Below are 27,097 nucleotides of genomic sequence, written 5' to 3'. Positions count from 1 at the left end.
CAACATTGGTAGGAGAAAAAGGACAAAGAGCAGCAGCAGCAGTAACAAAAGCAGCAGAGTGATGAAGTCTGACTTGGTCTAGCATGCTTTGTTACCTGATCAAGATTCACTTGTACTGTTTCTTCATCAGGTGGACAAATGCAGAAAGAATAAGTCTGACTTCTTCTCAGCAGCAGCAGCAGCAGAAGAAGAAGAAGAAGAAAAAGAAGGATGACCAGCAGCAACATTGGTAGGAGGAAAAGGACAAGGAGCAGCAGCAACAGTAACAAAAGCAGCAGAGAGAAGAAGTCTGACTTGGTCTAGAATGCTTCGTTACCTGATGAAGATTCACCTGTACTGTTTCTTCATCAGGTGGACAAATGCAGAAAGAATAAGTCTGACTTCTTCTCAGCAGCAGCAGCAGCAGAAGAAGAAGAAGAAGGAGGACCAGCAGCAACATTGGTAGGAGGAAAAGGACAAGGAGCAGCAGCAGCAGTAACAAAAGCAGCAGAGAGAAGAAGTATGACTTTGTCTAGCAATGCTTTGTTACCTTATGAAGATTCACTTGTACTGTTTCTTCATCAGGTGGACAAATGCAGAAAACAAGTCAAACTACTTCTCAGCAGCAGCAGCAGCCGCAGCAGCAGCAAAAGAAGAAGAAGAAGAAGAAGAAGGACCAGCAGCAACATTGGTAGGAGGAAAAGGACAAGGAGCAGCAGCAGCAGTAACAAAAGCAGCAGAGAGGAGAAGTCTGACTTGGTCTAGCAGGCTTTGTTACCTGATGAAGATTCACTTGTACTGTTTCTTCATCAGGTGGACAAATGCAGAAAGAATAAGTCTGACTTCTTCTCAGCAGCAGCAGCAGCCGCAGCAGCAGCAGCCACAGCAGCAGCAAAAGAAGAAGAAGAAGAAGAAGAAGGACCAGCAGCAACATTGGTAGGAGGAAAATGACAAGGAGCAGCAGCAGCAGTAACAAAAGCAGCAGAGAGAAGTCAGACTTGGTCTAGTATGCTTTGTTACCTGATGAAGATTCACTTGTACTGTTTCTTCATCAGGTGGACAAATGCAGAAAGAATAAGTCTGACTTCTTTTCAGCAGCAGAAGCAGCAGCAGCAGAAGAAGAAGAAGAAGAAGAAGAAGAAGAAGAAGGAGGACCAGCAGCAACATTGGTAGGAGGAAAAGGACAAGGAGCAGCAGCAGCAGTAACAAAAGCAGCAGAGAGAAGAAGTCTGACTTGGTCTAGCATGCTTTGTTACCTGATGAAGATTCACCTGTACTGTTTCTTCATCAGGTGGACAAGTGCAGAAAGAATAAGTCTGACTTCTTCTCAGCAGCAGCAGCAGCAGAAGAAGAAGAAGAAGGAGGACCAGCAGCAACATTGGTAGGAGGAAAAGGACAAGGAGCAGCAGCAGCAGTAACAAAAGCAGCAGAGAGAAGAAGTCTGACTTTGTCTAGCAATGCTTTGTTACCTTATGAAGATTCACTTGTACTGTTTCTTCATCAGGTGGACAAATGCAGAAAACAAGTCAAACTACTTCTCAGCAGCAGCAGCAGCCGCAGCAGCAGCAAAAGAAGAAGAAGAAGAAGAAGAAGGACCAGCAGCAACATTGGTAGGAGGAAAAGGACAAGGAGCAGCAGCAGCAGTAACAAAAGCAGCAGAGAGGAGAAGTCTGACTTGGTCTAGCAGGCTTTGTTACCTGATGAAGATTCACTTGTACTGTTTCTTCATCAGGTGGACAAATGCAGAAAGAATAAGTCTGACTTCTTCTCAGCAGCAGCAGCAGCAGCAGCAGCAGAAGAAGAAGAAGAAGAAGGAGAACCAGCAGCAACATTGGTAAGAGGAAAAGGACAAGGAGCAGCAGCAGCAGTAACAAAAGCAGCAGAGAGAAGAAGTCTGACTTGGTCTAGCATGCTTTGTTACCTGATGAAGATTCACCTGTACTGTTTCTTCATCAGGTGGACAAATGCAGAAAGAATAAGTCTGACTTCTTCTCAGCAGCAGCAGCAGCAGAAGAAGAAGAAGAAGAAGAAGAAGAAGAAGGAAGACCAGCAGCAACATTGGTAGGAGGAAAAGGACAAGGAGCAGCAGCAGCAGTACCAAAAGCAGCAGAGAGAAGAAGTCAGACTTGCACTAGCATGCTTTGTTACCTGATGAAGATTCACTTGTACTGTTTCTTCATCAGGTGGAAAAATGCAGAAAGAACAAGTCTGACTTCTTCTCAGCAGCAGCAGCAGCAGAAGAAGAAGAAGAAGAAGGAGGAGGACCAGCAGCAACATTGGTAGGAGGGAAAGGACAAGGAGCAGCAGCAGCAGTAACAAAAGCAGCAGAGAGAAGAAGTCTGACTTGGTCTAGCATGCTTCGTTACCTGATGAAGATTCACCTGTACTGTTTCTTCATCAGGTGGACAAATGCAGAAAGAATAAGTCTGACTTCTTCTCAGCAGCAGCAGCAGCAGCAGCAGCAGCAGAAGAAGAAGAAGAAGGATGACCAGCAGCAACATTGGTAGGAGGAAAAGGACAAGGAGCAGCAGCAGCAGTAACAAGAGCAGCAGAGAGAAGAAGTCTGACTTGGTCTAGCATGCTTTGTTAGCTGATGAAGATTCACTTGTACTGTTTTTTCATCAGGTGGAAAAATGCAGAAAGAATAAGTCTGACTTCTTCTCAGCAACAGCAGCAGCAGCAGAAGACGAAGAAGAAGAAGAGAAGAAGAAGGAGGACCAGCGGCAACATTGGTAGGAGGAAAAGGACGATGAGCAGCAGTAACAAAAGCAGCAGAGAGAAGAAGTCTGACTTGGTCTAGCATGCTTTGTTACCTGATGAAGATTCACTTGTACTGTTTCTTCATCAGATGGACAAATGCAGAAAGAACAAGTCTGACTCCTTCTCAGCAGCAGCAGCAGCAGTAGCAGCAGAAGAAGAAGAAGAAAAGGAAGAAGAAGAAGGAGGACCAGCAGCAACATTGGTAGGAGGAATAGGACAAGGAGCAGCAGCAGCAGTAACAAAAGCAGCAGAGAGAAGAAGTCTGACTTGGTCTAGCATGCTTTGTTACCTGATGAAGATTCACTTGAACTGTTTCTTCATCAGGTGGACAAATGCAGAAAGAATAAGTCTGACTTCTTCTCAGCAGCAGCAGCAGCAGCAGAAGAAGAAGAAGAAGAAGAAGGAGGACCAGCAGCAACATTGGTGGGAGGAGAAGGACAAAGAGCAGCAGTAGCAGTAACTAAAGCAGCAGAGAGAAGAAGTCTGACTTGGTCTAGCATGCTTTGTTACCTGATGAAGATTCACTTGTACTGTTTCTTCATCAGGTGGACAAATGCAGAAAGAATAAGTCTGACTTCTTCTCAGCAGCAGAAGCAGCAGCAGCAGCAGAAGAAGAAGAAGAAGAAGGACCAGCAGCAACATTGGTAGGAGGAAAAGGACAAGGAGCAGCAGCAGCAGTAACAAAAGCAGCAGAGAAAAGAAGTCTGACTTGGTCTAGCATGCTTTGTTACCTGATCAAGATTCACTTGTACTGTTTCTTCATCAGGTGGACAAATGCAGAAAGAATAAGTCTGACTTCTTCTCAGCAGCAGCAGCAGCAGAAGATGAAAAAGAAGAAGGAAGACCAGCAGCAACATTGGTAGGAGGAAAAGGACAAGGAGCAGCAGCAGCAGTAACAAAAACAGCAGAGAGAAGAAGTCTGACTTGGTCTAGCATGCTTTGTTACCTGATGAAGATTCACCTTCACTGTTTCTTCATCAGGTGGACAAATGCAGAAAGAATAAGTCTGACTTCTTCTCAGCAGCAGCAGCAGCAGAAGATGAAAAAGAAGAAGGAAGACCAGCAGCAACATTGGTAGGAGGAATAGGACAAGGAGCAGCAGCAGCAGTAACAAAAGCAGCAGAGAGAAGAAGTCTGACTTGGTCTAACATGCTTTGTTACCTGATGAAGATTCACTTCTACTGTTTCTTCATCAGGTGGACAAATGCAGAAAGAATAAGTCTGACTTCTTCTCAGCAGCAGCAGCAGCAGCAGAAGAAGAAGAAGAAGAAGAAGGAGGACCAGCAGCAACATTGGTAGGAGGAGAAGGACAAAGAGCAGCAGTAGACGTAACTAAAGCAGCAGAGAGAAGAAGTCTGACTTGGTCTAGCATGCTTCGTTACCTGATGAAGATTCACCTGTACTGTTTCTTCACCAGTTGGACAAATGCAGAAAGAATAAGTCTGACTTCTTCTCAGCAGCAGCAGCAGCAGCAGCAGAAGAAGAAGAAGAAGAAGAAGAAGAAGGACCAGCAGCAACATTGGTAGGAGGAAAAGGACAAGGAGCAGCAGCAGCAGTAACAAAAGCAGCAGAGAGAAGAAGTCTGACTTGGTCTAGCATGCTTTGTTACCTGATCAAGATTCACTTGTACTGTTTCTTCATCAGGTGTACAAATGCAGAAAGAATAAGTCTGACTTCTTCTCAGCAGCAGCAGCAGCAGCAGCAGCAGAAGAAAAAGAAGAAAAAGAAGAAGAAGAAGGAGGACCAGCAGCAACATTGGTAGGAGGAAAAGGACAAGGAGCAGCAGCAGCAGTAACAAAAGCAGCAGAGAGAAGAAGTCTGACTTGGTCTAGCATGCTTTGTTACCTGATGAAGATTCACTTGTACTGTTTCTTCATCAGGTGGACAAATGCAGAAAGAACAAGTCTGACTTTTTCTCAGCAGCAGCAGCAGCAGCACCAGCAGAAGAAGAAGAAGAAGAGGAAGAAGAAGGAGGAGGACCAGCAGCAACATTGGTAGGAGGAATAGGACAAGTAGCAGCAGCAGCAGTAACAAAAGCCACAGAGAGAAGAAGTCTGACTTGGTCTAGCATGCTTTGTTACCTGATGAAGATTCACCTGTACTGTTTCTTCATCAGGTGGACAAATGCAGAAAGAATAAGTCTGACATCTTTTCAGCAGCAGCAGCAACAGCAGCAGCAGCAGCAGCACGCAGAAGAAGAAGAAGAAGAAGAAGAGGAAGAAGAAGGAGGAGGACCAGCAGCAACATTGGTAGGAGGAAAAGGACAAGGAGCAGCAGTAGCAGTAACAAAAGCAGCAGAGAGAAGAAGTCTGACTTGGTCTAGCATGCTTTGTTACCTGATGAAGATTCACCTGTACTGTTTCTTCATCAGGTGGACAAATGCAGAAAGAATAAGTCTGACATCTTCTCAGCAGCAGCAGCAGCAGCAGAAGAAGAAGAAGAAGAAGAAGGAGGAGGAGGACCAGCAGCAACATTGGTAGGAGGAATAGGACAAGTAGCAGCAGCAGCAGTAACAAAAGCAGCAGAGAGAAGAAGTCTGACTTGGTCTAGCATGCTTTGTTACCTGATGAAGATTCACCTGTACTGTTTCTTCATCAGGTGGACAAATGCAGAAAGAATAAGTCTGACATCTTCTCAGCAGCAGCAGCAACAGCAGCAGCAGCAGCAGCAGCAGAAGAAGAAGAAGGAGAAGAAGAAGGAGGAGGAGGACCAGCAGCAACATTGGTAGGAGGAAAAGGACAAGGAGCAGCAGTAGCAGTAACAAAAGCAGCAGAGAGAAGAAGTCAGACTCTGTCTAGCATGCTTTGTTACCTGATGAAGATTCACCTGTACTGTTTCTTCATCAGGTGGACAAATGCAGAAAGAATAAGTCTGACATCTTCTCAGCAGCAGCAGCAACAGCAGCAGCAGCAGCAGCAGCAGAAGAAGAAGAAGAAGAAGAAGAAGGAGGAGGAGGACCAGCAGCAATATTGGTAGGAGGAAAAGGACAAGGAGCAGCAGTAGCAGTAACAAAAGCAGCAGAGAGAAGAAGTCTGACTTGGTCTAGCATGCTTTGTTACCTGATGAAGATTTACCTGTACTGTTTCTTCATCAGGTGGACAAATGCAGAAAGAATAAGTCTGACATCTTCTCAGCAGCAGCAGCAGCAGCAGAAGAAGAAGAAGAAGAAGAAGAAGAAGAAGAAGGAGGAGGAGGACCAGCAGCAACATTGGTAGGAGGAATAGGACAAGTAGCAGCAGCAGCAGTAACAAAAGCAGCAGAGAGAAGAAGTCTGACTTGGTCTAGCATGCTTTGTTACCTGATGAAGATTCACCTGTACTGTTTCTTCATCAGGTGGACAAATGCAGAAAGAATAAGTCTGATATCTTCTCAGCAGCAGCAGCAACAGCAGCAGCAGCAGCCGCAGCAGAAGAAGAAGAAGAAGAAGAAGAAGGAGGAGGAGGACCAGCAGCAACATTGGTAGGAGGAAAAGGACAAGGAGCAGCAGTAGCAGTAACAAAAGCAGCAGAGAGAAGAAGTCAGACTCTGTCTAGCATGCTTTGTTACCTGATGAAGATTCACCTGTACTGTTTCTTCATCAGGTGGACAAATGCAGAAAGAATAAGTCTGACATCTTCTCAGCAGCAGCAGCAGCAGCAGCAGCAGCAGCAGAAGAAGAAGAAGAAGGACCAGCAGCAACATTGGTAGGAGGAAAAGGACAGGGAGCAGCAGCAGCAGTAACAAAAGCAGCAGAGAGAAGAAGTCTGACTTGGTCTAGCATGCTTTGTTACCTGATGAAGATTGGCTTGTACTGTTTCTTCATCAGGTGGACAAATGCAGAAAGAACAAGTCTGACATCTTCTCAGCAGCAGCAGCAGCAGAAGAAGAAGAAGAAGAATAAGAAGAAGTAGGAGGACCAGCAGCAACATTGGTAGGAGGAAAAGTACAAGGAGCAGCAGTAGCAGTAACAAAAGCAGCAGAGAGAAGAAGTCTGACTTGGTCTAGCATGCTTTGTTACCTGATCAAGATTCACTTGTACTGTTTCTTCATCAGGTGGACAAATGCAGAAAGAATAAGTCTGACTTCTTCTCAGCAGCAGCAGCAGCAGCAGCAGCAGAAGAAAAAGAAGAAAAAGAAGAAGAAGAAGGAGGACCAGCAGCAACATTGGTAGGAGGAAAAGGACAAGGAGCAGAAGTAGCAGTAACAAAAGCAGCAGAGAGAAGAAGTCAGACTCTGTCTAGCATGCTTTGTTACCTGATGAAGATTGGCTTGTACTGTTTCTTCATCAGGTGGACAAATGCAGAAAGAAAAAGTCTGACATCTTCTCAGCAGCAGCAGCAGCAGAAGAAGAAGAAGAAGAATAAGAAGAAGTAGGAGGACCAGCAGCAACATTGGTAGGAGGAAAAGGACAAGGAGCAGCAGTAGCAGTAACAAAAGCAGCAGAGAGAAGAAGTCTGACTTGGTCTAGCATGCTTTGTTACCTGATCAAGATTCACTTGTACTGTTTCTTCATCAGGTGGACAAATGCAGAAAGAATAAGTCTGACATCTTCTCAGCAGCAGCAGCAGCAGAAGAAGAAGAAGAAGGACCAGCAGCAACATTGGTAGGAGGAAAAGGACAGGGAGCAGCAGCAGCAGTAACAAAAGCAGCAGAGAGAAGAAGTCTGTCTTGGTCTAGCATGCTTTGTTAGCTGATGAAGATTCACTTGTACTGTTTTTTCATCAGGTGGAAAAATGCAGAAAGAATAAGTCTGCCTTCTTCTCAGCAGCAGCAGCAGCAGCAGAAGAAGAAGAAGAAGAAGAAGAAGGCGGACCAGCAGCAACATTGGTAGGAGGAAAAGGACAAGGAGCAGCAGCAGCAGTAACAAAATCAGCAGAGAGAAGAAGTCTGATTTGGTCTAGCATGCTTTGTTACCTGATGAAGATTCACCTGTACTGTTTCTTCATCAGGTGGACAAATGCAGAAAGAATAAATCTGACATCTTCTCAGCAGCAGCAGCAGAAGAAGAGGAAGAAGAAGAAGGACGACCAGCAGCAACATTGGTAGGAGGAATAGGACAAGGAGCAGCAGCAGCAGTAACAAAAGCAGCAGAGAGAAGAAGTCAGACTCTGTCTAGCATGCTTTGTTACCTGATGAAGATTGGCTTGTACTGTTTCTTCATCAGGTGGACAAATGCAGAAAGAAAAAGTCTGACATCTTCTCAGCAGCAGCAGCAGCAGAAGAAGAAGAAGAAGAATAAGAAGAAGTAGGAGGACCAGCAGCAACATTGGTAGGAGGAAAAGGACAAGGAGCAGCAGTAGCAGTAACAAAAGCAGCAGAGAGAAGAAGTCTGACTTGGTCTAGCATGCTTTGTTACCTGATCAAGATTCACTTGTACTGTTTCTTCATCAGGTGGACAAATGCAGAAAGAATAAGTCTGACATCTTCTCAGCAGCAGCAGCAGCAGAAGAAGAAGAAGAAGGACCAGCAGCAACATTGGTAGGAGGAAAAGGACAGGGAGCAGCAGCAGCAGTAACAAAAGCAGCAGAGAGAAGAAGTCTGTCTTGGTCTAGCATGCTTTGTTAGCTGATGAAGATTCACTTGTACTGTTTTTTCATCAGGTGGAAAAATGCAGAAAGAATAAGTCTGCCTTCTTCTCAGCAGCAGCAGCAGCAGCAGAAGAAGAAGAAGAAGAAGAAGAAGGCGGACCAGCAGCAACATTGGTATGAGGAAAAGGACAAGGAGCAGCAGCAGCAGTAACAAAATCAGCAGAGAGAAGAAGTCTGATTTGGTCTAGCATGCTTTGTTACCTGATGAAGATTCACCTGTACTGTTTCTTCATCAGGTGGACAAATGCAGAAAGAATAAATCTGACATCTTCTCAGCAGCAGCAGCAGAAGAAGAGGAAGAAGAAGAAGGACGACCAGCAGCAACATTGGTAGGAGGAATAGGACAAGGAGCAGCAGCAGCAGTAACAAAAGCAGCAGAGAGAAGAAGTCTGACTTGGTCTAGCATGCTTTGTTACCTGATGAAGACTCACCTGTACTGTTTCTTCATCAGGTGGACAAAGGTAGAAAGAATAAGTCTGACTTCAACTCAGCAGCAGCAGCAGCAGCAGCAGAAGAAGAAGAAGAAGAAGAAGAAGAAGAAGAAGGAGGACCAGCAGCTACATTGGTAGGAGGGAAAGGACAAGGAGCAGCAGCAGTAGTAACGAAAGCAGCAGAGAGAAGAAGTCTGACTTGGTCTAGCATGCTTTGTTACCTGATGAAGATTCACTTGTACTGTTTCTTCATCAGGTGGACAAATGCAGAAAGAACAAGTCTGACTACTTCTCAGCAGCAGCAGCACCAGCAGCAGCAGCAGCAGCAGAAGAAGAAGAAGACGAAGAAGAAAAAGGCGGACCAGCAGCAACATATGTAGAAGGAAAAGGACAAGGAGCAGCAGCAGCAGTAACGAAAGCAGCAGAGAGAAGAAGTCTGACTTGGTTTAGCATGCTTTGTTACCTGATGAAGATTCACCTGTACTGTTTCTTCATCAGGTGGACAAATGCAGAAAGAATAAGTCTGACTTCTACTCAGCGGCAGCAGCAGCAGCAGCAGCAGGAGAAGAAAAAGAAGAAGGTAGACCAGCAGCAACATTGGTAGGAGGAAAAGGACAAGGAGCAGCAGCAGCAGTAACAAAAGCAGCAGAGAGAAGAAGTCTGACTTGGTCTAGCATGCTTTGTTACCTGATGAAGATTCACCTGTACTGTTTCTTCATCAGGTGGACAAATGCAGAAAGAATAAGTCTGACTTCTTCTCAGCAGCAGCAGCAGCAGCAGCAACAGAAGAAGAAGAAGAAGAAGGAGGAGGACCAGCAACAACGTTGGTAGGAGGTAAAGGACAAGGAACAGCAGCAGTAGTAACGAAAGCAGCAGAGAGAAGAAGTCTGACTTGGTCTAGCATGCTTTGTTACCTGATGAAGATTCACTTGTACTGTTTCTTCATCAGGTGGACAAATGCAGAAAGAACAAGTCTGACTACTTCTCAGCAGCAGCAGCAGCAGAAGAAAAAGAATAAGAAGAAGAAGGAGGAGGACCAGCAGCAACATTGGTACGAGGAAAAGGACAAGGAGCAGCAGCAGCAGTAACAAAAGCAGCAGAGAGAAGAAGTCTGACTTGGTCTAGCATGCTTTGTTACCTGATGAAGATTCACTTGTACTGTTTCTTCATCAAGTGGACAAATGCAGAAAGAACAAGTCTGACTTCTTCTCAGCAGCAGCAGCACCAGCAGCAGCAGCAGAAGAAGAAGAAGAAGAAGAAGAAGAAGGAGGAGGACCAGCAGCAACATTGGTACGAGGAAAAGGACAAGGAGCAGCAGCAGTAGTAACAAAAGCAGCAGAGAGAACAAGTCTGACTTGGTCTAGCAAGCTTTGTTACCTGATGAAGATTCACTTGTACTATTTCTTCATCAGGTGGACAAATGCACTAAGAACAAGTCCGACTTCTTCTCAGCAGCAGCAGCAGCAGCAGCAGAAGAAGAAGAAGAAGAAGAAGAAGAAGAAGAAGAAGAAGACCAGCAGCAACATTGGTAGGAAGAAAAGGACAAGGAGCAGCAGCAGCAGTAACGAAAGCAGGAGAAAGAAGAAGTCTGACTTGGTCTAGCATGCTTTGTTACCTGATGAAGATTCACCTGTACTGTTTCTTCATCAGGTGGACAAATGCAGAAAGAACAAGTCTGACTTCTTTTCAGCAGCAGCAGCAGCAGCAGCAGAAGAAGAAGAAGAAGAATAAGAAGAAGAAGAAAGAGGACCAGCAGCAACATTGGTAGGAGGAAAAGGACAAGGAGCAGCAGCAGCAGTAACAAAAGCAGCAGAGAGAAGAAGTCTGACTTGGTCTAGCATGCTTTGTTACCTGATGAAGATTCACCTGTACTGTTTCTTCATCAGGTGGACAAATGCAGAAAGAACAAGTCTGACTTTTTCTCAGCAGCAGCAGTAGCAGCAGCAGAAGCAGCAGAAAAAGAAGAAGAAGGCGGACCAGCAGCAACATTGGTAGGAGGAAAAGGACAAGGAGCAGCAGCAGCAGTAGCAAAAGCATCAGAGAGAAGAAGTCTGACTTGGTCTAGCATGCTTTGTTACCTGATGAAGATTCACTTGTACTGTTTCTTCATCAGGTGGACAAATGCAGAAAGAACAAGTCTGACTTCTTCTCAGCAGCAGCAGCAGCAGCAGCAGCAGCAGAAGAAGAAGAAGAATAAGAAGGAGGAGGACCAGCAGCAACATTGGTAGGAGGAAAAGGACAAGGAGCAGCAGCCGCAGTAACGAAAGCAGCAGAGAGAAGAAGTCTGACTTGGTCTAGCATGCTTTGTTACCTGATGAAGATTCACTTGTACTGTTTCTTCATTAGGTGGACAAATGCAGAAAGAACAAGTCTGACTTCTTCTCAGCAGCAGCGGCACCAGCAGCAGCAGCAGCAGAAGAAGAAGAAGAAGAAGAAGAAGGAGGACCAGCAGCAAGATTGGTACGAGGAAAAGGACAAGGAGCAGCAGCAGCAGTAACAAAAGCAGCAGAGAGAAGAAGTCTGACTTGGTCTAGCATGCATTGTTACCTGATGAAGATTCACTTGTACTGTTTCTGCAGCAGAGAGAAGAAGTCTGACTTGGTCTAGCTTGCTTTGTTACCTGATGAAGATTCACTTGTACTGTTTCTTCATCAGGTGGACAAATGCAGAAAGAACAAGTCTGACTACTTCTCAGCAGCAGCAGCAGCAGCAGCAGAAGAAGAAGAAGAAGAAGAAGAAGGCGGACCAGCAGCAACATTTGTAGAAGGAAAAAGACAAGGAGCAGCAGCAGCAGTAACAAAAGCAGCAGAGAGAAGAAGTCTGACTTGGTCTAGCATGCTTTGTTACCTGATGAAGATTCACTTGTACTGTTTCTTCATCAGGTGGACAAATGCAGAAAGAATAAGTCTGACTTCTTCTCAGTAGCAGCAGCAGCAACAGCAGCAGCAGAAGAAGAAGAAGAAGAAGAAGAAGAAGAAGAAGAAGAAGAAGGAGGACCAGCAGCAACATTGGTAGGAGGAAAAGGACAAGGAGCAGCAGCAGCAGTAACGCAAGCAGGAGAAAGAAGAAGTCAGACTTGGTCTAGCATGCTTTGTTACCTGATGAAGATTCACTTGTACTGTTTCTGCAGCAGAGAGAAGAAGTCTGACTTGGTCTAGCTTGCTTTGTTACCTGATGAAGATTCACTTGTACTGTTTCTTCATCAGGTGGAAAAATGCAAAAAGAATAAGTCTGACTTCTTCTCAGCAGCAGCAGCAGTAGCAGCAGAAGAAGAAGAAGAAGAAGAAGAAGAAGAAGAAGAAGAAGAAGAAGGAGGACCAGCAGCAACATTGGTAGGAGGAAAAGGACAAGGAGCAGCAGCAGCAGTAACAAAAGCAGCAATGAGAAGAAGTCTGACTTGGTCTAGCAGGCTTCGTTACCTGATGAAGATTCACCTGTACTATTTCTTCATCAGGTGGACACATGCAGAAAGAATAAGTCTGACTTCTTCTCAGCAGTAGCAGCAGCAGCAGCAGCAGAAGAAGAATAAGAAGAAGAAGGATGACCAGCACCACCATTGGTAGGAGGAAAAGGACAAGGAGCAGCAGCAGCTGTAACAAAAGCAGCAGGGAAAAGAAGTCTGACTTGGTCTAGCATGCTTTGTTACCTGATGAAGATTCACCTGTACTGTTTCTTTATCAAGTGGACAAATGCAAAAAGAATAAGTCTGACTTCTTCTCAGCAGCAGCAGCGGAAGAAGAAGAAGAAGAAGAAGGAGGAAGACCAGCAGCAACATTGTTAGAAGGAAAAGGACAAGGAGCAGCAGCAGCAGTAACAAAAGCAGCAGAGGGAAGAAGTCTGACTTGGTCTAGCATGCTTTGTTACCTGATGAAGATTCACCTCTACTGTTTCTTCATCAGGTGGACAAATGCACAAAGAATAAGTGTGACATCTTCTCAGCAGCAGCAGCAGCAGCAGCAGCAGCAGAAGAAGAAGAAGAAGAAGAAGAAGAAGAAGAAGAAGAAGAAGAAGAAGAAAGAGGACCAGCAGCAACATAGGTAGGAGGAAAAGGACAAGGAGCAGCAGCAGCAGTAACAAAAGCAGCAGAGAGAAGAAGTCAGACTCTGTCTAGCATGCTTTGTTACCTGATGAAGATTCATCTGTACTGTTTCTTCATCAGGTGGACAAATGCAGAAAGAATAAGTCTGATTTCTTCTCAGCAGCAGCAGCAGCAGCAGCAACAGCAGAAAAAGAAGAAGAAGAAGAAGGAGGACCAGCAGCAACATTGGTACGAGGAAAAGGACAAGGAGCAGCAGCAGCAGTAACAAAAGCAGCAGAGAGAAGAAGTCTGACTTGGTCTAGCATGCTTTGTTACCTGATGAAGATTCACTTGTACTGTTTCTTCATCAGGTGGAGAAATGCAGAAAGAACAAGACTGACTTCTTCTCAGCAGCAGCAGCAGCAGCAGCAGCAGCAGAAGAAAAAGAAGAAGAAGAAGAAGAAGGAGGAGGACCAGCAGCAACATTGGTAGGAGGAAAAGGACAAGGAGCAGCAGCAGCAATAACAAAAGCAGCAGAGAGAAGAAGTCTGACTTGGTCTAGTATGCTTTGTTACCGGATGAAGATTCACTTGTACTGTTTCTTCATCAGGTGGACAAATGCAGAAAGAACAAGTCTGACTTCTTCTCAACAGCAGCAGCAACAAAAGAAGAAGAATAAGGAGGACCAGCAGCAACATTGGTAGGAGAAAAAGGACAAGGAGCAGCAGCAGCAGTAACAAAAGCAGCAGAGAGAAGAAGTCTGACTTGGTCTAGCATGCTTTGTTACTTGATGAAGATTCACTTGTACTGTTCCTTCATCAGGTGGACAAATGCAGAAAGAACAAGTCTGACTTCTTCTCAGCAGCAGCAGCAGCAGCAGCAGCAGCAGAAGAAGAAGAAGAAGAAGGAGGACCAGCAGCAACATTGGTAGGAGGTAAAGGACAAGGAGCAGCAGCAGCAGTAACAAAAGCAGCAGAGAGAAGAAGTCTCACTTGGTCTAGCATGCTTTGTTACCTGATGAAGATTCACCTGTACTGTTTCTTCATCAGGTGGACAAATGCAGAAAGAATAAGTCTGACTTCTTTTCAGCAGCAGCAGCAGCAGCAGCAGCAGCAGAAGAAGAAGAAGAAGAAGAAGAAGAAGAAGAAGAAGAAGGAGGACCAGCAGCAACATTGGTAGGAGGAAAAGGACAAGGAGCAGCAGCAGTATTAACGAAAGCAGCAGAGAGAAGAAGTCTGACTTGGTCTAGCATGCTTTGTTACGTGATGAAGATTCACTTGTACTGTTTCTTCATCAGGTGGACAAATGCAGAAAGAATAAGTCTGACATCTTCTCAGTTGTAGCAGCAGCAGCAGCAGCAGCAGCAGAAGAAGAAGAAGAAGAAGAAAAAGAAGAAGAAGGACCAGCAGCAACATTGGTAGGAGGGAAAGGACAAGGAGCAGCAGCAGTAGTAACAAAAGCAGCAGAGAGAAGAAGTCTGACTTGGTCTAGCATGCTTTGTTACCTGATGAAGATTCACTTGTACTGTTTCTTCATCAGGTGGACAAATGCAGAAAGAATAAGTCTGACTTCTTCTCAGCAGCAGCAGCAGCAGCAGCAGCAGCAGCAGCAGCAGCAGAAGAAGAAGAAGAAGGTAGACCAGCAGCAACATTGGTAGGAGGAAAAGGACAAGGAGCAGCAGCAGCAGTAACAAAAGCAGCAGAGAGAAGAAGTCTGACTTGGTCTAGCATGCTTTGTTACCTGATGAAGATTCACTTGTACTGTTTCTTCATCAGGTGGACAAATGCAGAAAGAATAAGTCTGACTTCTTCTCAGCAGCAGCAGCAGCAGCAGCAGCAGCAGAAAAAGAAGAAGAAGGTAGACCAGCAGCAACATTGGTAGGAGGAAAAGGACAAGGAGCAGCAGCAGCAGTAACAAAAGCAGCAGAGAGAAGAAGTCTGACTTGGTCTAGCATGCTTTGTTACCTGATGAAGATTCACTTGTACTGTTTCTTCATCAGGTGGACAAATGCAGAAAGAACAAGTCTGACTTCTTCTCAGCAGCAGCAGCAGCAGCAGCAGCAGCAGAAGAAGAAGAAGAATAAGAAGGAGGAGGACCAGCAGCAACATTGGTAGGAGGAAAAGGACAAGGAGCAGCAGCCGCAGTAACGAAAGCAGCAGAGAGAAGAAGTCTGACTTGGTCTAGCATGCTTTGTTACCTGATGAAGATTCACTTGTACTGTTTCTTCATTAGGTGGACAAATGCAGAAAGAACAAGTCTGACTTCTTCTCAGCAGCAGCGGCACCAGCAGCAGCAGCAGCAGAAGAAGAAGAAGAAGAAGAAGAAGGAGGACCAGCAGCAAGATTGGTACGAGGAAAAGGACAAGGAGCAGCAGCAGCAGTAACAAAAGCAGCAGAGAGAAGAAGTCTGACTTGGTCTAGCATGCATTGTTACCTGATGAAAATTCACCTGTACTGTTTCTTCATCAGGTGGACAAATGCAGAAAGAACAAGTCTGACTACTTCTCAGCAGCAGCAGCAGCAGCAGCAGAAGAAGAAGAAGAAGAAGAAGAAGGCGGACCAGCAGCAACATTTGTAGAAGGAAAAAGACAAGGAGCAGCAGCAGCAGTAACAAAAGCAGCAGAGAGAAGAAGTCTGACTTGGTCTAGCATGCTTTGTTACCTGATGAAGATTCACTTGTACTGTTTCTTCATCAGGTGGACAAATGCAGAAAGAATAAGTCTGACTTCTTCTCAGTAGCAGCAGCAGCAACAGCAGCAGCAGAAGAAGAAGAAGAAGAAGAAGAAGAAGAAGAAGAAGAAGAAGGAGGACCAGCAGCAACATTGGTAGGAGGAAAAGGACAAGGAGCAGCAGCAGCAGTAACGCAAGCAGGAGAAAGAAGAAGTCAGACTTGGTCTAGCATGCTTTGTTACCTGATGAAGATTCACTTGTACTGTTTCTGCAGCAGAGAGAAGAAGTCTGACTTGGTCTAGCTTGCTTTGTTACCTGATGAAGATTCACTTGTACTGTTTCTTCATCAGGTGGAAAAATGCAAAAAGAATAAGTCTGACTTCTTCTCAGCAGCAGCAGCAGTAGCAGCAGAAGAAGAAGAAGAAGAAGAAGAAGAAGAAGAAGAAGAAGAAGAAGGAGGACCAGCAGCAACATTGGTAGGAGGAAAAGGACAAGGAGCAGCAGCAGCAGTAACAAAAGCAGCAATGAGAAGAAGTCTGACTTGGTCTAGCAGGCTTCGTTACCTGATGAAGATTCACCTGTACTATTTCTTCATCAGGTGGACACATGCAGAAAGAATAAGTCTGACTTCTTCTCAGCAGTAGCAGCAGCAGCAGCAGCAGAAGAAGAATAAGAAGAAGAAGGATGACCAGCACCACCATTGGTAGGAGGAAAAGGACAAGGAGCAGCAGCAGCTGTAACAAAAGCAGCAGGGAAAAGAAGTCTGACTTGGTCTAGCATGCTTTGTTACCTGATGAAGATTCACCTGTACTGTTTCTTTATCAAGTGGACAAATGCAAAAAGAATAAGTCTGACTTCTTCTCAGCAGCAGCAGCGGAAGAAGAAGAAGAAGAAGAAGGAGGAAGACCAGCAGCAACATTGTTAGAAGGAAAAGGACAAGGAGCAGCAGCAGCAGTAACAAAAGCAGCAGAGGGAAGAAGTCTGACTTGGTCTAGCATGCTTTGTTACCTGATGAAGATTCACCTCTACTGTTTCTTCATCAGGTGGACAAATGCACAAAGAATAAGTGTGACATCTTCTCAGCAGCAGCAGCAGCAGCAGCAGCAGCAGAAGAAGAAGAAGAAGAAGAAGAAGAAGAAGAAGAAGAAGAAGAAGAAGAAAGAGGACCAGCAGCAACATAGGTAGGAGGAAAAGGACAAGGAGCAGCAGCAGCAGTAACAAAAGCAGCAGAGAGAAGAAGTCAGACTCTGTCTAGCATGCTTTGTTACCTGATGAAGATTCATCTGTACTGTTTCTTCATCAGGTGGACAAATGCAGAAAGAATAAGTCTGATTTCTTCTCAGCAGCAGCAGCAGCAGCAGCAACAGCAGAAAAAGAAGAAGAAGAAGAAGGAGGACCAGCAGCAACATTGGTACGAGGAAAAGGACAAGGAGCAGCAGCAGCAGTAACAAAAGCAGCAGAGAGAAGAAGTCTGACTTGGTCTAGCATGCTTTGTTACCTGATGAAGATTCACTTGTACTGTTTCTTCATCAGGTGGAGAAATGCAGAAAGAACAAGACTGACTTCTTCTCAGCAGCAGCAGCAGCAGCAGCAGCAGCAGAAGAAAAAGAAGAAGAAGAAGAAGAAGGAGGAGGACCAGCAGCAACATTGGTAGGAGGAAAAGGACAAGGAGCAGCAGCAGCAATAACAAAAGCAGCAGAGAGAAGAAGTCTGACTTGGTCTAGTATGCTTTGTTACCGGATGAAGATTCACTTGTACTGTTTCTTCATCAGGTGGACAAATGCAGAAAGAACAAGTCTGACTTCTTCTCAACAGCAGCAGCAACAAAAGAAGAAGAATAAGGAGGACCAGCAGCAACATTGGTAGGAGAAAAAGGACAAGGAGCAGCAGCAGCAGTAACAAAAGCAGCAGAGAGAAGAAGTCTGACTTGGTCTAGCATGCTTTGTTACTTGATGAAGATTCACTTGTACTGTTCCTTCATCAGGTGGACAAATGCAGAAAGAACAAGTCTGACTTCTTCTCAGCAGCAGCAGCAGCAGCAGCAGCAGCAGAAGAAGAAGAAGAAGAAGGAGGACCAGCAGCAACATTGGTAGGAGGTAAAGGACAAGGAGCAGCAGCAGCAGTAACAAAAGCAGCAGAGAGAAGAAGTCTCACTTGGTCTAGCATGCTTTGTTACCTGATGAAGATTCACCTGTACTGTTTCTTCATCAGGTGGACAAATGCAGAAAGAATAAGTCTGACTTCTTTTCAGCAGCAGCAGCAGCAGCAGCAGCAGCAGAAGAAGAAGAAGAAGAAGAAGAAGAAGAAGAAGAAGAAGGAGGACCAGCAGCAACATTGGTAGGAGGAAAAGGACAAGGAGCAGCAGCAGTATTAACGAAAGCAGCAGAGAGAAGAAGTCTGACTTGGTCTAGCATGCTTTGTTACGTGATGAAGATTCACTTGTACTGTTTCTTCATCAGGTGGACAAATGCAGAAAGAATAAGTCTGACATCTTCTCAGTTGTAGCAGCAGCAGCAGCAGCAGCAGCAGAAGAAGAAGAAGAAGAAGAAGAAGAAGAAGGAGGACCAGCAGCAACATTGGTAGGAGGGAAAGGACAAGGAGCAGCAGCAGTAGTAACAAAAGCAGCAGAGAGAAGAAGTCTGACTTGGTCTAGCATGCTTTGTTACCTGATGAAGATTCACTTGTACTGTTTCTTCATCAGGTGGACAAATGCAGAAAGAATAAGTCTGACTTCTTCTCAGCAGCAGCAGCAGCAGCAGCAGCAGCAGCAGCAGCAGCAGAAGAAGAAGAAGAAGGTAGACCAGCAGCAACATTGGTAGGAGGAAAAGGACAAGGAGCAGCAGCAGCAGTAACAAAAGCAGCAGAGAGAAGAAGTCTGACTGGGTCTAGCATGCTTTGTTACCTGATGAAGATTCACTTGTACTGTTTCTTCATCAGGTGGACAAATGCAGAAAGAATAAGTCTGACTTCTTCTCAGCAGCAGCAGCAGCAGCAGCAGCAGCAGAAAAAGAAGAAGAAGGTAGACCAGCAGCAACATTGGTAGGAGGAAAAGGACAAGGAGCAGCAGCAGCAGTAACAAAAGCAGCAGAGAGAAGAAGTCTGACTTGGTCTAGCATGCTTTGTTACCTGATGAAGATTCACTTGTACTGTTTCTTCATCAGGTGGACAAATGCAGAAAGAACAAGTCTGACTTCTTCTCAGCAGCAGCAGCAGCAGCAGCAGCAGCAGAAGAAGAAGAAGAATAAGAAGGAGGAGGACCAGCAGCAACATTGGTAGGAGGAAAAGGACAAGGAGCAGCAGCCGCAGTAACGAAAGCAGCAGAGAGAAGAAGTCTGACTTGGTCTAGCATGCTTTGTTACCTGATGAAGATTCACTTGTACTGTTTCTTCATTAGGTGGACAAATGCAGAAAGAACAAGTCTGACTTCTTCTCAGCAGCAGCGGCACCAGCAGCAGCAGCAGCAGAAGAAGAAGAAGAAGAAGAAGAAGGAGGACCAGCAGCAAGATTGGTACGAGGAAAAGGACAAGGAGCAGCAGCAGCAGTAACAAAAGCAGCAGAGAGAAGAAGTCTGACTTGGTCTAGCATGCATTGTTACCTGATGAAAATTCACCTGTACTGTTTCTTCATCAGGTGGACAAATGCAGAAAGAACAAGTCTGACTACTTCTCAGCAGCAGCAGCAGCAGCAGCAGAAGAAGAAGAAGAAGAAGAAGAAGGCGGACCAGCAGCAACATTTGTAGAAGGAAAAAGACAAGGAGCAGCAGCAGCAGTAACAAAAGCAGCAGAGAGAAGAAGTCTGACTTGGTCTAGCATGCTTTGTTACCTGATGAAGATTCACTTGTACTGTTTCTTCATCAGGTGGACAAATGCAGAAAGAATAAGTCTGACTTCTTCTCAGTAGCAGCAGCAGCAACAGCAGCAGCAGAAGAAGAAGAAGAAGAAGAAGAAGAAGAAGAAGAAGAAGAAGAAGGAGGACCAGCAGCAACATTGGTAGGAGGAAAAGGACAAGGAGCAGCAGCAGCAGTAACGCAAGCAGGAGAAAGAAGAAGTCAGACTTGGTCTAGCATGCTTTGTTACCTGATGAAGATTCACTTGTACTGTTTCTGCAGCAGAGAGAAGAAGTCTGACTTGGTCTAGCTTGCTTTGTTACCTGATGAAGATTCACTTGTACTGTTTCTTCATCAGGTGGAAAAATGCAAAAAGAATAAGTCTGACTTCTTCTCAGCAGCAGCAGCAGTAGCAGCAGAAGAAGAAGAAGAAGAAGAAGAAGAAGAAGAAGAAGGAGGACCAGCAGCAACATTGGTAGGAGGAAAAGGACAAGGAGCAGCAGCAGCAGTAACAAAAGCAGCAATGAGAAGAAGTCTGACTTGGTCTAGCAGGCTTCGTTACCTGATGAAGATTCACCTGTACTATTTCTTCATCAGGTGGACACATGCAGAAAGAATAAGTCTGACTTCTTCTCAGCAGTAGCAGCAGCAGCAGCAGCAGAAGAAGAATAAGAAGAAGAAGGATGACCAGCACCACCATTGGTAGGAGGAAAAGGACAAGGAGCAGCAGCAGCTGTAACAAAAGCAGCAGGGAAAAGAAGTCTGACTTGGTCTAGCATGCTTTGTTACCTGATGAAGATTCACCTGTACTGTTTCTTTATCAAGTGGACAAATGCAAAAAGAATAAGTCTGACTTCTTCTCAGCAGCAGCAGCGGAAGAAGAAGAAGAAGAAGAAGGAGGAAGACCAGCAGCAACATTGTTAGAAGGAAAAGGACAAGGAGCAGCAGCAGCAGTAACAAAAGCAGCAGAGGGAAGAAGTCTGACTTGGTCTAGCATGCTTTGTTACCTGATGAAGATTCACCTCTACTGTTTCTTCATCAGGTGGACAAATGCACAAAGAATAAGTGTGACATCTTCTCAGCAGCAGCAGCAGCAGCAGCAGCAGCAGAAGAAGAAGAAGAAGAAGAAGAAGAAGAAAAAGAAGAAGAAAGAGGACCAGCAGCAACATAGGTAGGAGGAAAAGGACAAGGAGCAGCAGCAGCAGTAACAAAAGCAGCAGAGAGAAGAAGTCAGACTCTGTCTAGCATGCTTTGTTACCTGATGAAGATTCATCTGTACTGTTTCTTCATCAGGTGGACAAATGCAGAAAGAATAAGTCTGATTTCTTCTCAGCAGCAGCAGCAGCAGCAGCAACAGCAGAAAAAGAAGAAGAAGAAGAAGGAGGACCAGCAGCAACATTGGTACGAGGAAAAGGACAAGGAGCAGCAGCAGCAGTAACAAAAGCAGCAGAGAGAAGAAGTCTGACTTGGTCTAGCATGCTTTGTTACCTGATGAAGATTCACTTGTACTGTTTCTTCATCAGGTGGAGAAATGCAGAAAGAACAAGACTGACTTCTTCTCAGCAGCAGCAGCAGCAGCAGCAGCAGCAGAAGAAAAAGAAGAAGAAGAAGAAGAAGGAGGAGGACCAGCAGCAACATTGGTAGGAGGAAAAGGACAAGGAGCAGCAGCAGCAATAACAAAAGCAGCAGAGAGAAGAAGTCTGACTTGGTCTAGTATGCTTTGTTACCGGATGAAGATTCACTTGTACTGTTTCTTCATCAGGTGGACAAATGCAGAAAGAACAAGTCTGACTTCTTCTCAACAGCAGCAGCAACAAAAGAAGAAGAATAAGGAGGACCAGCAGCAACATTGGTAGGAGAAAAAGGACAAGGAGCAGCAGCAGCAGTAACAAAAGCAGCAGAGAGAAGAAGTCTGACTTGGTCTAGCATGCTTTGTTACTTGATGAAGATTCACTTGTACTGTTCCTTCATCAGGTGGACAAATGCAGAAAGAACAAGTCTGACTTCTTCTCAGCAGCAGCAGCAGCAGCAGCAGCAGCAGAAGAAGAAGAAGAAGAAGGAGGACCAGCAGCAACATTGGTAGGAGGTAAAGGACAAGGAGCAGCAGCAGCAGTAACAAAAGCAGCAGAGAGAAGAAGTCTCACTTGGTCTAGCATGCTTTGTTACCTGATGAAGATTCACCTGTACTGTTTCTTCATCAGGTGGACAAATGCAGAAAGAATAAGTCTGACTTCTTTTCAGCAGCAGCAGCAGCAGCAGCAGCAGCAGCAGAAGAAGAAGAAGAAGAAGAAGAAGAAGAAGAAGAAGGAGGACCAGCAGCAACATTGGTAGGAGGAAAAGGACAAGGAGCAGCAGCAGTATTAACGAAAGCAGCAGAGAGAAGAAGTCTGACTTGGTCTAGCATGCTTTGTTACGTGATGAAGATTCACTTGTACTGTTTCTTCATCAGGTGGACAAATGCAGAAAGAATAAGTCTGACATCTTCTCAGTTGTAGCAGCAGCAGCAGCAGCAGCAGCAGAAGAAGAAGAAGAAGAAGAAGAAGAAGAAGGAGGACCAGCAGCAACATTGGTAGGAGGGAAAGGACAAGGAGCAGCAGCAGTAGTAACAAAAGCAGCAGAGAGAAGAAGTCTGACTTGGTCTAGCATGCTTTGTTACCTGATGAAGATTCACTTGTACTGTTTCTTCATCAGGTGGACAAATGCAGAAAGAATAAGTCTGACTTCTTCTCAGCAGCAGCAGCAGCAGCAGCAGCAGCAGCAGCAGCAGCAGAAGAAGAAGAAGAAGGTAGACCAGCAGCAACATTGGTAGGAGGAAAAGGACAAGGAGCAGCAGCAGCAGTAACAAAAGCAGCAGAGAGAAGAAGTCTGACTTGGTCTAGCATGCTTTGTTACCTGATGAAGATTCACTTGTACTGTTTCTTCATCAGGTGGACAAATGCAGAAAGAATAAGTCTGACTTCTTCTCAGCAGCAGCAGCAGCAGCAGCAGCAGCAGAAAAAGAAGAAGAAGGTAGACCAGCAGCAACATTGGTAGGAGGAAAAGGACAAGGAGCAGCAGCAGCAGTAACAAAAGCAGCAGAGAGAAGAAGTCTGACTTGGTCTAGCATGCTTTGTTACCTGATGAAGATTCACCTGTACTGTTTCTTCATCAGGTAGACAAATGCAGAAAGAACAAGTCTGACTTCTTCTCAGCAGCAGCAGCAGAAGAAGAAGAAAAAAAATAATAAGAAGAAGTAGGAGGAACAGCAGCAAAATTAGTAGGAGGAAAAGGACAAGGAGCAGCAGCAGCAGTAACAAAAGCAGCAAAGAGAAGAAGTCTGACTTGGTCTAGCATGCTTTGTTACCTGATGAAGATTCACTTGTACTGTTTCTTCATCAGGTAGAAAAATGCAGAAGGAATAAGTCTGACTTCTTCTCAGCAGCAGCAGCAGCAGCAGCAGCAGAAGAAGAAGAAGAAGAAGAAGAAGAAGGAGGACCAACAGCAACATTGGTAGGAGGAAAAGGACAAGGAGCAGCAGCAGCAGTAACAAAAGCAGCAGAGAGAAGAAGTCTGACTTGGTCTAGCATGCTTTGTTACCTGATGAAGATTCACTTGTACTGTTTCTTCATCAGGTGGAAAAATGCAGAAAGAATAAGTCTGACTTCTTCTCAGCAGCAGCAGCAGCAGCAGCAGCAGCAGAAGAAGAAGAAGAAGAAGAAGAAAAAGAAGAAGAAGAAGACCAGCAGCAACATTTGTAGGAGGAAAAGGACAAGTAGCAGCAGCAGCATTAACAAAAGCAGCAGAGAGAAGAAGTCAGACTTGGTCTAGCATGCTTTGTTACCTGATGAAGATTCACTTGTACTGTTTCTTTATCAGGTGGAAAAATGCAGAAAGAACAAGTCTGACTTCTTTTCAGCAGCAGCAGCAGGAGCAGAAGAAGAAGAAGAAGAAGAATAAGAAGAAGAAAAAAGAAGACCAGCAGCAACATTAGTAGGAGGAAAAGGAGAAGGAGTAGCAGCAGCAGTAAATAAAGCAGCAGAAAGAAGAAGTCTGACTTGGTCTAGCATGCTTTGTTACCTGATGAAGATTCACTTGTACTAAGCAGAACACCATAAAAATCTGTGGTTTGTAATAAAGGTTGGAAGGAAAAATGTAATTAAATATGATATTTATTACATAAATAAGCCTTTAAAATAACGTAGTAACGGAGTTAAACAGTTGGTTGGAGAACAAGGCAATTCACGTAAATCGTAGGGCGTTTCCTTCGTTCTGCTTCGCTCGCTGTCTGTAAAGAAATATTCAAGAAGATTAGTATCTAAAAGTCATGGTCATTTATATAGAAGAATATACCCATCGGAATAATAACCCACTTAAAATTACCTTACAATTGAGCAACTGAGGTTTACATTAGTATCAGGAAGGAAATAAAAGGGCCGATACATCGAAACCGAACACCTTCCTGAAATGAACGGTAAACCTAATATAAATTTGCTCGGTCGTAATATGGGAGACAATTCGTCATAAATATAACCATTCGAAACAATGTATTTGACGATTCTCTTACCCAAGTGTTAAGAACGTGAATTTATAAATAAGCTAGAGTTACTAGTCCGAGAGCTAGATCACCTGAAAGGACAAGAGAATACGATATATAAAACATTGACCACAAAAATCTATTACTAATCTTCATAAGGTTAAAAATGACAGACAGGAAAAACTTGAAATAGGCAACACAAGGCAATGAGAGTTCGCAATGATAACCTTAAAAATAAGCCCTATATATTCTTGGTACTCACCATTGTCGAACCATGCACAAAGGCGTTGCAGATGGATTTTGGCAGATTTTCACAAGAGGGTGACGTAGACCAGGGATCCCAATAATAGCCTTTAGCCTAAGAAAGGCATGTCGGACAAATCAAAAATGTGGAAAACTTTCCAGGTGAGTGAGGTCTCTGTGTCTCTGTCTCTGACACTGTCGGACGGCCGGGCTGCCTGCCTCCTCGTCGTCGTTTTCGCTCGAGTAAAGCATATGGAAGGAGGAGGAGTTAGCAAACTATCCATCTTTAAAGACTGGACGGCAGGAAAGACAGTTTGATGGTACCAAGAGTAGGGCAATTGAAAATACCAAATTCTTAATAATTACTAGTCTTTCCTGTCGCCATGTGAAAATATGAAATGTCTTGTACAGTCCAGGGGCGAAGATGGGATTTTTTCAGAAATGAAAAAATTCCATCATGAAACATATGTAACAAGGACAATTGTAAGAAAAAATACATTTAAGAAATGTAAAAATAATTAAATTAAATACAAGAAAATACAAATACTGAATAAAGATTAAAGCATCTGTCTTGTCCTTTCTTGGCTTAATATAGCAGCCTTTCTTTTGGGCCTTAAGGACGAAGTAACAGAATTACAAACATCAGGAGTAGCTGAATTGGTACTTCCTGTGTTTTCTAGTATTGGAATAATATTATTTACATGCAACCTTGATGTCTGGCCTGTTTTTCCCTTCTTAATAACAGCATGGGTAACTTCACCCAAATCATTCTTAAAAACTTCCAAAATTATGCCTAGAGGATAATTATTCCTTTTGGTATGTTCCTCCTTAATTAATACAACATCGCCAACCTTCAGTAATTTATGAGTAACGGGTCGATACCGCTCCTTTCTGTCAACTGCTTGCTGAATCAGAGTACCTAGAAATTCATTATGATAGGTCTCTATTAAAGTCTGCCTAATTTTACACAACTTTACGTAATTCTGAGAAATAGCTTGATTATCAGGGTCAAATTCTGGATCTTCAACTGAAAGAGGTTGAAGATTAGGGATAAGGTTTAGAGAAGTCAATTCATAGCCTCGCACGAGCTGTTCCGGCGTTATTGGTTCGGGCACATTGTCAGTCTCAGCACGAACAGCTTCTTTGAAGGCTATAGGTCGTCGATTAATGAGATGCACAATATTACAGACAAGAAATTCAAAGTCTACATACGTCAATACAAAATTCTTAATTGCTCCAAACATTAATCTTTTGACCATTTTTACACAGACTTCTACTAATGATCCCAATTCACTGCAGCCTTTGAAATATTGCTGAAAGGAGAGGGGTTTTACATTATTTTCCTCAAAATATAATTGCGTCTGAGGGTCACTAATGAAGGAAGTTATGGTATTACCTCCTGCCACCAACTGAGTCCCAAGATCACTAATACAAAGTTGAGGAATCCCGTACTCAAAGCAGTGTAGCTGAAATGCTCTTAAAAATTCTGCAACATTCAAACTCCTGCAAATTTTGAGGTTAACTGCCCTAGACCAAGTACAGGTGATACATAGTAACCAAACCTTACGGGTCTCTTTTCCATCCTTCGTATTGAAGGGTCCTAGATAATCCATAAATATGTTAGAAAAAGGAACCGTAGGAGGATCTGCTCTGAAGTCTCTGTAAAAGTTCTGATTTAACCTTATATAACGATTATTAAACCTACGACAATGAACACACTGTTTAAGAGCCTTTTTCACAACTGAGAAATGTTTAGGGATGTAATAATGCTTTCTGAGCTCTGTTAATACAGAATAACATCCTGAATGTAATAATTTGAGGTGTGCATCCCAAATAATTAGTTTGGTCAAATGACTGTCTGGGTGCAATAATAAAGGGTAATTTCCACTTAAGCCATAATTCCATTTTTTGAATTTACTCTTAACTCTCAGAAGACCCTGTGAATCTAAAAATACATTAAGTTGCGTTATAATAGGAGGAATGTCTTTTCTGGAATTAAGACCATGCTGTAGGTAAGAATATACTTCAGGATAATGCTTTCTTTGTTCATTGTTTAACAAGTAATTTATAGCCTGGGCAAAGTAATTAGCGACTGGTGAGCAAGCAATTTTCGCTTTCAGCTTCCACTTGTGCACCACTAAGAAAATATAGCGAAAAATCAATACAAGTTTCCTGAAATTGGAATAATTATTAATATCAATAAGATTGTTAGCAACTTCAATAACCCGAGCTGTGGAAGGAGTTGCTTGAACCTCAGTGGGCATCTCAAATGCTTGTCTAGTACTTGACAATTCTGGAACTTCATTTATACTTAAATGTGGTCCTGAAAAAAAGCAAGAAGTTTGCAACTGGTTGTTAAGTTCAATACTTTCATCATTGTAGAAATTCTGATCGTAATTTAAATAATAATTACATTCAGACTCTAGAAGTTGATCAGTGGCCTGTTGCAGTGGTTTCTCCATAAGCATACCTCTTTCATTTATTACAGAAAATGAACAGTTTACCTCAAAGTTATTATTAACGTCATCATCGGCAAAAATATCAACTTTAGAGTTCAGCAAAAAGGAACTACTCTGGATATGAATAGAAGAACTATACTCAAATGGGTTACTAACAACCGATGTTTGCACTCTCGTATCAGCTAAATTGTCAATATTCTTAATCATTAAGTCAATGCTACCAGACAGCAAAATACCTGCATGACACTCGGTATACATCGATGAATTTATTCCTCCAAAAACTGTATCTGTACCTGCAATACAATAAGCGAAGTCTGTACCTAAAATGAGCTGAACATTATCAATTTCATGAGAAAATTTATTAAGGAATTGATCAGCTAATTTAACACCTTGTGCCTGAAATTTATCAACTAATCTACCAAGCAGAGGTAATTTCAATGCTACATTAATGTTTGGTACAACCAAGCAATAAATTATAAAGGATTTATCTCCGATCGTAACAGGAACTTCAACAATTTCAGTAAAATACTCTTTGTTACCATTAAACCCATTAACTGTTAGCTTTACTTTAGAGTTAATGATTTTAAGATTATTCTCCTCCGCCAATTTCTTAGTGACAAACGTGCTCTGCG

At 43.8% G+C, this 27,097-nt stretch overlaps 1 protein-coding gene across 1 annotated transcript in view; it reads left to right on the top strand.

Moving 5' to 3' along the window:
- LOC137640984 (golgin subfamily A member 6-like protein 22) overlaps positions 1–7,967 on the top strand; it is a 29,155-nt gene extending 21,188 nt beyond the window's left edge. Inside the window, exons 12-13 of the mRNA XM_068373440.1 lie at positions 7,008–7,088; positions 7,883–7,967. Of these exons, the coding sequence (XP_068229541.1) occupies positions 7,008–7,088; positions 7,883–7,967 (166 nt within the window). The remainder of the gene's footprint in view (positions 1–7,007; positions 7,089–7,882) is intronic.
- The last annotated feature ends 19,130 nt before the right edge of the window (positions 7,968–27,097 follow it).

Source organism: Palaemon carinicauda, chromosome 1, assembly GCF_036898095.1.
Source record: "Palaemon carinicauda isolate YSFRI2023 chromosome 1, ASM3689809v2, whole genome shotgun sequence".
Taxonomy (NCBI): Eukaryota; Metazoa; Arthropoda; class Malacostraca; order Decapoda; family Palaemonidae; genus Palaemon; species Palaemon carinicauda.
Note: the sequence above shows the minus strand (reverse complement) of the source record. Positions and strands in the feature narration are given on the sequence as shown.